At 39.2% G+C, this 14397-nt stretch overlaps 1 protein-coding gene across 1 annotated transcript in view; it reads right to left on the bottom strand.

Moving 5' to 3' along the window:
* LOC149228537 (serine/threonine-protein kinase STY46-like) overlaps positions 1-14397 on the bottom strand; it is a 452429-nt gene that overhangs the window by 101766 nt on the left and 336266 nt on the right. Inside the window, exons 19-20 of the mRNA XM_089380800.1 lie at positions 7690-7763; positions 7327-7502 (exon numbers count right to left, since the gene is read on the bottom strand). Coding sequence (XP_089236926.1) covers positions 7327-7502; positions 7690-7763 — 250 coding nt within the window. The remainder of the gene's footprint in view (positions 1-7326; positions 7503-7689; positions 7764-14397) is intronic.

Here is a 14397-nt window from a genome sequence, read left to right as displayed (position 1 = left end):
AGTTACAGCAGTACAACTAGGACAGCTAATGGTACATACATATTTAGAGCAGCGTAAGTATGTTGGGACAGTATCAATGTTAGGTTGTCGTAAGTATATTGGGATAACAATGTTCAATGGGACAGCAAGGACATAGTGTTGCTAACATGCATGGGGCAGCAAAGTGACATAGTGATGCTAACATGCATGGAACAGCAAGGAGACATGATGCTGCTAAGACATATGGGACAGCTGCAAGGTATAGCAAGACAAAGTGGGACAACAGTTGTGTCATACCAAGTAGTAACTCCACAAAAATCAATTCATATTATTCCTTTAGGTTGGTCTTTATTATATACATGAGGGAGACTGTTCACTTCATCTCCCGATGATTGTTCATATTTCTTATTATTTATTTACATTAATTATATTTATTCATCCAATCCTGATGATTAAGTGTCAACATTCCCCCCCTTAATCTGAAGGGATGTTGGTGAGTCCAAGCATCATTCTGAATCATTCAAGCTTTTCTCTTCCAAGCGCTTTGGTGAAGATCTCTGCAATTTGCTCATTAGTGGAACAATGACGGAGATGGATTGTTTTGGCCTCAACATGATGTCAAATCAACTGATATTTAGTATTGATGTGCTTCATTCGATCATGGAACTTTGGGTTCTTGGCCAACTTTATTGCAGAGGTATTGTCAATCATGAGTGGAGTTCATTGTATTTGTTTTACCTACAAATCTTCAAGAATTTTCCTGAGCCACACAATTTCTTTTGTTGCCTCAGCCGCTGCCACGTATTCTTCTTCTATTGTGGAATCTGTTGGAACTGAATGTTTGCGTGATCTCCAGGAGACAGCTCCTGATCCAAAACTCATAGCATATCCTAAAGTAGATACCTCAGTTTCTTTGTCTCCATCGAAGTCTAAATCAGAGTATCCAATCAAACTGAAGTCGTCCACCTGAGTATACTTCATTCCAAAGTCTTGAGTTCCCTTCAAGTACCTTAGAACTCTTTTTACAGCTGACCAATGTCCTTCACAAGGCTTTTGCATAAACCTGGAGAGGATTCCAACAATAAACGAAATGTCTAGTCTGGTAGTAGTTAGGTAGTTGAGACTTCCTACAAGCTGTCTATACTTTGCTGCATTCTCAAATTCTTTTCCTTCAATAGATGTGAGCTTTAAGTTTTGTTCCATTATGTCATGCCAAACCTGTTCAACAGATCTCCAATGTACTTCTTTTGAAAAAGAAATATGGACTTCGGATGTTGAGTTACTTCAATACCAAGATAGTAATGAGCATGGCCCAAATCAGTGATTTCAAAACTTTTCCCCAATTCCTTCTTTATGGATACAATGTAGCTTTCATTGTTCCCTGTCATCAAAAGATCATCTACATATACAACAAGATATACAACTGTTTTGCCAACTTTCTTAACAAATAAAGTTGCATCATCAAGATCATAATGTTTGGAATTGAGTTTCAGAAGATGCTCAGTTAGTTTTTCATACCAGGCTCGCGGTGCTTGTTTGAGGCCATACAAGGATTTCACAGTTTGCATACTTTTTGTTCATTTCCCTTCACAGCAAATCCTTCAGGCTGGGACATAAAAACATTCTCTTTTAGATCTCCATTCAAGAAAGCAGTTTTAAATCCATTTGATGGACTTTCCAATCGTTCTGAGTTGCTAGGGCAAAGAGTGTCCGGATGGTAGCCCATTTTGCTGTGGGGGCAAAAGTCTCCTCATAATCGACCCCTTCCTTCTGTGCAAAACCTTTTGCCACAAGCCTGGCTTTGTGCTTGTCAAGTGAGCCATTAGCGTTATACTTGTTCTTGTAGACCCACTTGCAGCTAATTGGTTTGGTTCCTAATGGAGGATCAACCAGCTTCCAAGTGCCATTCTTTATGAGGGCATCATACTCCTTTTACATCGCTTCTTTCCATTCATCATGAGAAGCAGCTTCTTTGAAGGAAGTTGGTTCAAAATATGTAGACAAGTTCAATTCACAATCATAAGAAACATCCATATCAAAAGGTGAATTAGAGTCATCTACATCACCTCCATTTTGCCGGTTTGAATTTCTAGTTCCTATCTTTCCAACCTCATCAGGATGAACACTTTCAAGTGTTTTTATCAGCCACTTTGGGGGACCTTTCTCAGATGGTCAAGGCTGCTCCGTTGATTGAGTTAGGACTGAATCAAGATTGAGTCTCCCAATTCTATCAATCACATCACTTAAAGCATCATCTGTTGTTGGAGTTTCATGCGGGGGAGAGAGTTCTTTAGAAGAAAATTCCACATGTTGATCTAGTATAGGAATCCCCCCTTCAAGATGTGGAATCTGATTATCAAATTCTTGAAATGATTTTGCATTTGCAAATCTATCCAAGTGATCAAGTTGCCGCTCAACAACATTGTCGGTTTTGGATGATTTAAGAAAAATTACATCTCTAGATACAACAAACTTTTTATTGACTTCATCATAGAGATAGTATGCTTTGGAGGTGTTTGAATACCCTAGGAAGATACACTTACGACTTCTTGCACCAAGTTTGTTTTTATGTACCTTCGATATCAAGGCGTAATGGGTGGAACCAAAGACCCTGAGAATGCTTTACTGAAGGAACGTGCCCGTACCACATTTCATATGGAGTCTTGTTTCTAATAGCATTAGATGGACATCTATTCTTTATATATGCAGCACATAGAACAGTATCAGCCCAAAACATTATTTTTACATTTTTGAAGAAGAGCATGGAGCGTACCATATTTAAGATTGTCCTATTCATTCTTTCAGCTACACCATTCTGTTGGGGATTATAAGGCGCAGTTGTTTGATCCCATGTTGGTGAAGATAGTTTTCAAATTCATTTGATGTGCATTCTTTTCCATTATCAGTGCGAAGAGACCCAATATGAGATTGTGCATCATTTTCAATCCATTTATGAAAGTTCTTGAATGTTTGAGAAGCATCAGATTTGTTCTTCAATAAATAAACCCAACACATTCTGGTGTAGTCATCAATAAATGTCATCATATATTTATTTCCATTTGCAGAAGGAACAGGCATTGGACCACATAACTTTGAATGAATGAGTTCAAGTTTTCTATGTGCTCTTGAATGTGAATCATGAAAACATTGTTTGCTATGCTTTCCTAGAATGCAAGCATCACACTGCTTAAATTTCCTAGGAATTGTAGGCAAACCAGCGACACCATTTTTCTTCAACAAGCGGAGGCTGTCATAGTTCAAATGTCCAAATCTAGCATGCCATAATAAACTTGATGGAAGTGTACCTTCTTCATAATGAGAATTGTATGAGAAATGTTGTGCACAAGCAGAGGTACCTTGCAGCTTGAGAAGCCTTTCTTCTTCTATTCCCCTCATGACAAGTGAGTGGTCAGATGCTTTTCTCACCTCAAGCTTGCCATCAAACATATGAATGGAGTGACCTTGCTAGTGGATGTGGACCAAGGACAACAAGTTTCTCTTCAGTTGTGGGAGATATAGAACATGATGCAGAAGAAAGTCTGGAAGACCAGGCAATTTAAGCCTGATTGTGCCAAGCCCTGATGGCTTGATTTTTGATTGGTCGCCAAGTATACTGCTCCATCAACATTGTCAGTAAATTCTTCAAAAAATATTTTCTATGAGTCATGTGGCAAGTTGCTCCTGAATCAAGCAACCAATCATTTTTCCAAGAAGCAAGTGAAGCATTAAATAAATCTTCATTTACTCCAATATTACATTGTGCCATAACATAGTGAGCGGATTCAGGTGCTTTACCTTTGTCTGTGTCATTATTTTTATCTTTCTGTTGGTTTCTTTGCTGCTCAATTTTGTCCCATGGTAACTTGCATGTAGAGGCATCATGTGATCCATTTCTTTTGCAGCGTATGCAGTGCAAATCTGCCTTTTCTCCTTGAGAGTGTCTACCCCCCTGCCTCTGAAATATCTTCCTCTTCCTCTTCAACCACCTCTTCCTCTGGAAGAATCTTGAGCAAGATTATTTTCATTATGAGCAAGGCACACAGCCTCTTCAGAAGATTCAGGGGTTGTCTTCTTTCCAAAAGCTTTCTCTCTTTCAGCAAATTTTTTCATAAGAGAGTCAAAAATAATATCTTTGAGATTTCCATTTGCTTGCAATGACTCAAGATAATTGGAGTAAGTAGGATAAAGTGCCTTGAGAAAAGCGATAAGAGGAATATCCAATTCAACCTTAGTGGATTTGATATCATGCATTATAGATTTTACTTCGGATGCAAGAGCAAAAAGATCATTATTTTGTAATTCAAGAGTGAAAAGTTTAATCATGAGTTGAACAACTTCAAGTGCAGAATGTGAGTCATAGAGTTCTTTCAGCTTTTGTAAGGCTTCGAAAGCAGTTGAAAATGGCGAAATATAGCAACTCACCTCTTCATTTACAGATGCTGCAATTAATGCATAGGCTTTGTTGTTCTTATTTTCCCAAATGGCGAGCTCTTTGTCTGAGGTAGGTTGTTCTAGTCCTTTGTCTCCGTCTCCAATACACACTCCTTTCCACAACTCATTGAAAATGAGGGTGTGTTTTATCATCCGGGACCACTCAGGATAGTTCTCCTTGCCAGTGAGAACTATTCCCACAATAGATAAATTCAATGCATACTATAACAAAAAAGACTTCTGCTGCCAAATGTGTTGAATGTTTACAATGATATCAAGCGATATATATATGGGTGGTATCTCAATGTAAAAAACCATACACCAGAAATATCATACACAAAGTTCCACTCAAACTGATTTTGATTTTCAACGACCCAGAAAAGGTGCATAGAGGGAATCCCAGGCCTCCTTAGATAGGACCCTTGAAGTAGTCCACGATATCATATTTTTTATTTGAGACGTTAGGGCAGCCAGTTCACCAAAGAGTCATCGGCCACGCCAACACCCGTGGGTTAAAAACATTTACAAGGCCTTAGATGTCACAGGCATGCCGACATGCCATGCCCGATAAATAACAAAAATGGCTTTTGAAATTCATTGGCCATAACATGATTACCACTGAGGAACATCCAACGGAATTTCACAACTCTGTAAGAAAGGCAGGTGTCAATGTAAAAAACAGAAGCGAAATCGCAGTGGCACCACAATGATATGAAGTGATATATATATTATGGGCGGTATGTAACAACGTTCAACCAATGTAATACGACCCACCAACCTTGGAGCAGAATAATAGAACGCATATAAATATATATCAAAACGGAAAGTAGTATACCATTACAGGAGAGAAGGGTGCTCTTCCTAATCTTAATTCAGCAAAAGGGTTTGAGGTCATCGATGCTATCAAGACATCCCTCGAGAGTTCTGCAACACCACTGTTTCTTGCGCAGATATTCTCGCTCTTGCTGCTCAGGATTTAGTCTACCTTGTAATATATTTTGGCAAGTGCAGATGGGGAGAAGAGATGGCACCACACTCTTCCACTTCGGTGCTCTCCAGGAACAATCCTTCGCCAACCGCTCTTCGAGTTCTTTTCTTCTAGGTTTTACCGTTGCCGAAACGTTCTCCTCGCTTCCTCCCGAGATCGATACGCCATCTGGCACCTTGAGCAGCAGATTATACCATTGTCAGGACAGCGGATTATATGAATCAAGATTATATGTCAGGGCAGCGCAGCGTTATATGCATCAGAATTATATGTCAGGGCAGTGCAACATTATATGCATGTGATTATGAATTAAAAAACCGGTCAGAGAAGAGCAGAGGGGACAATTATGCCCAGCCCAGGGAGCGCAGAGAGCCCAGAGAGAAAATATGGCAGAAAAACTGATACAAGGAGTTACAACTAATTTTAGGAACTTGGGACCTGTGCTTTGATACCATGTCAGACCAGGTAGTAACTCCACGAAAATCAATTCATATTATTCCTTCAAGTTGGTCTTTATTATATACATGAGGGACACTGTTCACTTCATCTCCCGATGACAGTTCATATTTCTTATTATTTATTTACATTAATTATATTTATTCACCCAATCCTGATGATTAGGTGTCAACAAGTTGTAACATGGCAGAAGGCACATGGTACAACAGCAAGCATGGTGCTGCAAGCACATGAGACATGCAGTATGACAACATGGTTCAACCATGGCACATGGGACAGCAGTGCAGCATTAGGTGCAGCAGTCATGAAGTCCAGCATTGTGATCATGGGTGCAGCATGGTGCAGCACGGTGAGGTGCAGCATGATGATGAGATGCAACACGATGATAGGTGAAGGAGTCACCTTGGAGAATCAATTGAAGCAGCATGTCTTCAACTGATCTCATCCTCTTAGAGATGATCTATGTTCTTATAAGTCAAAGTGTTGACTTTTGTTGTAAATGTACTATCTCTCTCTCTCTCTCTTTGCTAAACTATTGAAGAACATATAAAAAGAATTGATCAAGGGTTTCCCCACATTGGTGTTTGTCCCTGGCTAGCGCCACATCTTGTGTCCTCTCGTCTTGGCTTCTCTTCTGCGATTTATGTTTACATTCTATCTGCAGTTTACTTTAATGCTGATGTGATTGCTAGTCTAGAAAAGATATTGAGCTAACTGTGAAAATTGAAATAAATTGTTCTAAGCATCGAACATACCTAAAATTAACACTTATAATATCTAAAAAATTATTGTATAGCTCATCATAATAACACTTTTAGGAGTTGTGCTCCGCACCCATATTTGTTGTACATTATGTGCATGCAAGTTTACCATGGATCACTGTGATTTATCTTCATCACATTTTATGTTGTCGTGCTACTCAAATAAAAATAAACAAATAAAAGAAAGGCTTCTACATTAATAACTACATAGTGAATAAGTACCTTCTTACAAAATATTCCTTAAAGAAAAAAGGCCAAATTTTGCCAGCACTAACATCTCTTTACATAGTAAAACCTCCATTCTAGCTGTCAAATATTAAATATATATTAAGAAAAAGAAATTCTGGGTCAAAAGAAAAGTTCAAATTGTAGAAGAGACAATTTTTGACAAAGAACGGCATAAGGAAATTATGCAGAAATGAACCCCGAGAGGAGGTGATTATATGAATGTAATTTGGTTAAATTGTCTTTGAAAGTGTCCTGGCAGCAGACTTAGGCATTCTCATCATCAAGTATGTTGAGTTTGCTATAACGCAGATTGCATGTGGCCAAAATAACTATCATATCTACCAAGCATCCATAATAAGTTAAATAGCAAGAGGAAGACTACACCCTATCGATAAAAGATGCCAGAGAAAAATGGAATCTGGACCAAAATTTAATTACAGGTAAGATTCCTTGAAATGAATATCAGAAATAAAAGAAACCTACCTCATTTTCATCCATCAAGAGATTGGCCGCTTTAAGGTCTCGGTGAATAATATTATTTTGGTGCAAGTAGTCCATGCCTTTAGATACATCAATTCCAACCTTAAGAAGAGCTGGCAGCTTGAAAACGCCTTTCTGCTTGTGCAGATAATCATAGACACTACCACCAGACATAAACTCTGAAGGCAAGACATCACATTCAATCCGCTAACACTTCAATTCACATCCCACAAACTGTTAAAATGTGAATGCAAAACTCTTTGACTGTATTTGCTCTTTGAGAACCAGAAATATACAGATAAATAAACATATAACCTTGAATTTTAAAAATTGGGAGATTTCTAATTTCACTAATTGCATATATACCTGTTATAATGCACAAATTCGGTGGCCTTGTGCAAGCACCAATAAACTGAACCACATTCTTATGCCGAACTTTCCTGTAATTAAATGTTCACAAACCATACATGTCACTGTACAAAAACTCAGTATACTAATCTGATGTCTAATTCCCAAATTATTATCTTTAAAAAAGAAAATTCATATGAACATAGTAAAAGAGAGACTTCATATGAAGTAAGACAAAGACTAAGCAATATGCCTTGTCCTTGATCAATCATGAAAAGGGATTGGAAGACCTCTCTAAACTTTAATGATAAGGGGAAGAAATATATGTTCTATGGAGTCATTGGTCATCAAATATGAAATAGAGGTTAAAGATCACGAGTGAGCTCGAGTTAGATCTGCTGCACAACAATTGCAACAAGGTATCAAATGTCAGGTGCCAAGTACAGTATTGGGAATTTAATCTGAGAAAATCTGTCCAATGGCATACATGCAATGCCTGCTTATAAGCTATCAAGTTTTGTAAGGCCGTGGACTAGGTATAATGATGTCATATTTGAGAACAACTTTAAAGATCTCCACTCTATAGAGATAAGTGACACAGTTTAGATCAGGTCATTTTCAATGATGAGAATGCTTCAAAAATTTTGCTTTGAGAGACATACACAATTTTCTGCTCTACCAATGATATTCTAGGCTTATGCATCAGCCCAATTATTCTAAATTATTACCACTTTCTCTATGAGCACACAATTCCCCAGGCACTATGCAGGCTGAGTTTAATCATAATGTATATCATCAACATTTTTCAGGCTGCCTTTGTAAATACATTAGATTCATTCTAATGGGCTTACTATGACTATGGTGTAAATTCATTTATATCCAATTGGGATCAATAATTTAGAGCATCCAAGGAGATTTTCCTAGAGGACAATCATAGCCTCTTCAACTTCCCCCATCCAAAGAGCGTAATCCAGGGTTTTAAGGGGCATGCCAATATAGTTTTCAGTGTGATAGCTAAGTTGTAGAAAACACCCACCCAAGCTGTGTACCAGTCCTGAAACACATGGAAACCAGTACGAAAAGGCCTGGAAACACCCCTGGGGCCTGGTCGTACTGTATGACATTTCCCAATTTGAAAAGGTCACATGGTAAGGCCAGCAGCGTTTCTAGGCCGTTTTGGCGAAAACAGCAAAGGTGTTTGCGATTGGTTGGCCTTATGGGTCTGTTCAAGCATCCATGAAGGACATGGGACCCTTGGATAGAAACACATTTAATTAATGACTAATGAATGCATCTAATCATTCTACAAAATTGATTTACTGATTTTTACAATCATTGAAAAAAATTAGAATTCTCTAGACACCCTGTTAATTTCTAACCCTAGCAACCTGATCAGTGATTAATTACTTACTAGCATATCAGATCTACTGAATAAAAAACATGGCTGAGATTTTAACATATAGACAAAATATAACAATAGAAGCAAACTAAAAACATAAATCTCAATCACATGCACATATAATTTCTTCCCTTCAGAATATATTGTTTCATTAATTAAGTCTACAGCATATAAGAGCTCCCTTCCTGGGACAGGGATAATGGCCCTCTAGGGAAAAATACCAATACAACAACTTAGAATTGATTCAATTAATCAAACCCTTGATCTGTCCTTCGATCTAATGGCTGATCTGAATCCTTCCCTTCCTGCCCCTTGCACTCTTCCTCGAACCCTGCACACTTTGATGAAAGTCCTCCATCCAACCACTAAGATCACACTCTCACTATGTCTTGTGCCCAAGATGTGTGTCTCCTCCCTTAGTCTAGCCTTCCCTTGATGAGTTTGAGTTATTCACTGAATCCACGACCCTGATCTCCAAAGTAATTGACAGTTGAGATTAGATCTCAACATCAGTTGAGATCAACAATTGAAATTCATGTAATTTACTAATGCAAATAACCTTTGCATTTCATAAGTGAGTTAAGTACCTGCCAGAGCTACTCTCATTAAGAGTCCCTCTTAGCAAGGAAGGTACTTCCTGCAGAGCCAAGTGGAATTGGTTGTCCCTCCAATCCTAGCACAATGTCCCATGCATCATCTTTCATCATGGCTTTCCTCAAAACATCCTGGCCTGCTACCTCTTCAATGACGCTACTCATCGATGCCATATAGTTTGGAAACTTCTTCGAAGGCCTACACTCCCTGAATGTTCTCCTAGGAACCTCTACATGCTCCTGAACATCCCTCAATGTCAGCTCAAACCATATGGATCTCCAAAAAGAACTAGGAGGAGTTACTCACATTTCCCCACCTAAACATTGACTCCCTAAACTAGAAGCCTTTTGCGTGCTTCTCTACCTTCAAAGCCTCCAACTCCTTGTCCTTTGTCACTACTAGTGGCAACTAACGAAACTTCCTAGATGCCAAGTTCTCCTCAAACTAAACATCCCTGCTCACAATTTTCTTCCTCCGTGCTAGTATGAAGATCCTATATGCTTTTGAAGCCTCACTATACTCTAAAAATATCCCCTTCTATCCTGAAGGCTCCAACATCATCCACTTCCCCATAGGAACATGCATGTAAATTGGACAACCAAAGATCCTCAAGTGTCCTATCTTTGGCTTTCACCCCTGTGAATGCCTCCTCAGGAGCCTTGACCCCCAACATCTTCTGAGGACTCGTACTCTACACATTATTGTAGTGTTATGCCTCTTCCGAAAGAAACACAGGAAACTCCTAGTACTATAGCATAGCCTTGGAAAATTGATGATGGACTGATAGTTTCTCTCCACACCCCCATTTTGCTGAGAGTTGTACGACACTGTCATTTCCCTCTTAATCCCTACCTCCTTGCAAGAATACTTCTAGTCATTGGAGGTGTACTCTCCCCCATTATCTAACTTCAAGACCTTGATCTTCTTGCTTGTTTCGTTCTCCACCCGAGCCTTGAAATCTTGGAACCAACTAAAGAACTCATCCTTGGTCTTCATGAAAAAATCCAAGTTTTCCTGCAACAATAATCAATAAACGTGACATAGTATTCGGTTGCTTGCACTAATGCCACTGACATTGGCCCACACAGATCTAAGTGAACGAGATTCAATATTCACTTGCACCTACTCTTGCTACTAGGAAAAGCAATCGTGGCAATCTTTACAAGTTCACACCCTTTGCAAATGCCTTGTTCCTGAATGCAGAAATTTGGGAGACTAGTGACAATCTCCCTTAGGATCGGCAACGCCCTGTAATGCAAGAGTCCCATCCTCCTATGCCATACCTCAAATAGGTTGTCATTGTCATGTTCCAATAGATTGTTACCCACCAAAACTGGGTAACTCCATAGCAAAAAATTCTTCTCCTATCTTGGCCAGCCAGCCAGCAGCCCTACACATTACTTAGTTATGATGATATGCCACATTCCTCTGCCATTTGCATTGCTCATACACCTCTCACCATCTGATATTCCTATTGAAGGAAGGTCGGTCGTCACTCGACAAGTACTTTAACCATTTTGTAATCAAGCACTTTTACTTAATGCTTCGAGCATTCTAACATGGATAAAAGAGTGATTTGGGTGATTGAGCAATCTTGATTGTAAAATTGTTCTCTCATCTTACCAAGGGGTAGTCTTTTACCCTAGTCCGGTGGGACTCTAAGGCCTTAGTGTTACATGAGGGGCACTACTTAAGAAACTTGGATTGTAGTGTGTCCATAACCATTCCATACTTACCACTCTTCACTACTCCCTTGATTTCACATCCATGCTTCAGGTTTGTTGTCATTGGTTCATTGGGATTTGGCACCCTCATATCTGCATCCTTGAGTCAGGAATGAAAAACTTTCCCTAGAGGTTGATGCAACTAAAAGAAAGGTAAAAGCATGAGATGGCCACAATAATAGAAAAAGAAAAGTCAAAATACAAAAGATGGTTGAGACAATAATTAGCGCGTGGGAAAAAGTTTGGCATGGTCTCTACCCCCCTCATCAACCATCACCCGTCCCTGATCACTAGATACTTCATCACATAATAATGTAACCCTTGCATGTCCCAACCCTAATGAGTGAGAAACTAACTCATTCTCAAGGCATAAATATATGCTATGTCATTAAAAGCAAGCTTGGACACTTATGTTGTGCTCCTTATTAAAGCATTAACAAAAAGAAGTAAAAGGTGCACTAGAGGGGTGGAAAAAGCAGGCTGAGGAAAGGTGTAACTCATGCCTCCATGATTTCTACCTCCATACATTTACACACTCAAGATTATGGACCTCTATCAGCGAGTCCCATGTCCATGGCACCAAGCAACGAAACCTTTTCCTTTTGTTTCCACTACTATCATAAACACCTAATGATTAAAGAGTTGACCTTGCGCATGTCACCCCCTTCAAGGGTTTCAAGCACCTAATAGGGTTGACCATCTAGCCACCCCTAACAAGGTAGAGAACACTTTTACGAGACTTGGTCTAATTAGATATTTCTAGGTGATCTCAGTTTGAAGTCTTATTATGCCCTTAACAACTAAGCATGGTCTGCTATGACGCATCTATAATCATTGTCTCTAATGAATGGTTACCTTCACTTGAGTTTGAGGTGGTTTTTCCAGGTGGTCCTTCACAAATCAGTGAAGGCCTCAAGGACACACATTTCGTGCCTTCACTCCAGATGATGTCCAAGCAGTGGCACACATCTAGAGAGCAATGATGACCTTGCAAAAGCAGTGTTGCCCCTCCAAACCGAAGCATTGGGCACTTTGACGATTCCAGCAGCTGACTAACACCTCAAAGCACCCTCAGATGCTGAAATGTTGAGCTCACTTTGCTTCATGTGGGAGATTCTTGATGATGTACCCAGCGGACCCAGTGTGCCCCCAAGCTAGCCTTAACATTGTTTGATGGGCATGGCTTGATCCAGAGTCCAAATGATGATGATCATCCCCAAGATGATTTGGGGGGATTGTACTGCCCCATGGAGCCCCAACGCTTGAGAGAGATTGCACCATGTTGCCTTGATGGCCCCAGTGGAGATGACACAGGACACTCAAAGTTGGCTCTCGACATCTGGAGACATTTTGAGGTTTGAATTGAGGGATTACCCTAATCACTTAGTTGAATATGATGGTTGGAGATGCATCTTTCCCACTCCATGCATTTTTGGAGCTTTATTAGCCCAAAATGGGAATGGCATCATACTTGAGAGGAGTTTTGACCCACACATGTGGGCTTTTAGTGGGCTTATTTTATTGTATTGAGCTATTGGATTGGCTTGTAACCCATTTTCTTTATGTACACTCAAAATTGAACTTGACATAAGGCTTCTAGGTAGATTAATGAGAATGATTGACCTCAAATAAATATAGGATCACTGCATTCTCATTTCTCATCATCACTCGTGTATTTTGGCCTCCTTTAAGAACTTGACTTAGCCTTATGTAACTCGCCACTTGGGGAGATGTGATCTTTTTGGAGCTATTGCTATTGGAGATTGATTTTTTGTCTTGGAGATGTCTTTTTGGGATTGAAAGAAGGCTATTTCATGGAAGAATTGTATTTTTAATTGCAAACTTTTATTGATTTTCATGTGATTAATTAATGCTAGGGTTTTTTCTTGTTCCATGTCTAATTGCATATTATTTATGGAAGGAATTGGTTAATTATTACATGTTAAATTTATCTTCCTTGAAAAACATAAGGGGCCTCCTAGAGAGCTTTCCCTATTTAATTTCTTCCCTCACAAAAAAGATAGCTATGGTTTTGTTAAGGGAAAACTAGGGAATCCTTGTGTTGGACAAAAATTACAAAAACTTCAAGACTTTCTCTTTTTCTTATTTTCTAAGTCCTTCAAGGCAAAACTCTAGGGTTATTTTGTAAGGCCTAGTTCAATTAGGGCTTTCTTGGACAGACTTTAAGTTTAGAGCACAATAAACCTAGATTTTATCTTATTGATCCTTTTCAGTCAAAATATAGCATTTTGCTTGGTTAAATATGTCCGAGAAGGGTTGACATCATCCTCCCTAAGTAATTAGTGCCCTACAAAAACCCTAACCCTAGCTATGGCTTAGTTTGATTACATCATTTGCAAACCCCTTCATTGGTGCTTATTCACCTAGATATTCCTTTATTAATCTATATCTTGAAACCCTAGGTCACCCTTGCCTCTTTTAGGGCTTGGTATATGATATGTTGCTCCTATACAAAAAAAATTGTGCCTTTATCCATTAAAGAGTATCTTTACCTAGTCTACATTTACATCACCTTGAGCTACATAACATAGAATAACTTTTAGGTGATCACTGGGAAGCCTCCCTTGTGGTGCAATTCCACTTAAGTGCGAGAGGAAGATTTCTGAGATGGCAGTGGCAATCTCCCTCATTGTTGCAACAAGGTCTATCCCTTGCCTTGTGAGGCCTCTCACAAGTCCTACTAGATTTTGAGGCAACACCCATCATCTTGTATAAGTTGTTCCCTCTAACCCAATGGCCACTACTATGTTTGGACTAGACTCTTCTGGACGAATAATCACCTACCCATTCTTAAACATGACCACATATCCTTTGTCCTCAATCACTAATACTAAGAGCAAGTTCTTGAGTCTTCATACAAACAGCACGTCCTTCGCTTCAAACATCCCTCCTAAGTCTAACTCAAACTTAATGGTTCCAACACCCATCAGTACATACCTGGAGTCATTACCAAGCTCCAAATGTGAATCTAAGCCTTTCACTATTAGA

This window comes from Pinus tabuliformis, chromosome J (assembly GCF_031772625.1).
Source record: "Pinus tabuliformis cultivar Carrire ecotype Pingquan chromosome J, CPIR1, whole genome shotgun sequence".
In the NCBI taxonomy this organism is placed as follows: Eukaryota; Viridiplantae; Streptophyta; class Pinopsida; order Pinales; family Pinaceae; genus Pinus; species Pinus tabuliformis.
Note: the sequence above shows the minus strand (reverse complement) of the source record. Positions and strands in the feature narration are given on the sequence as shown.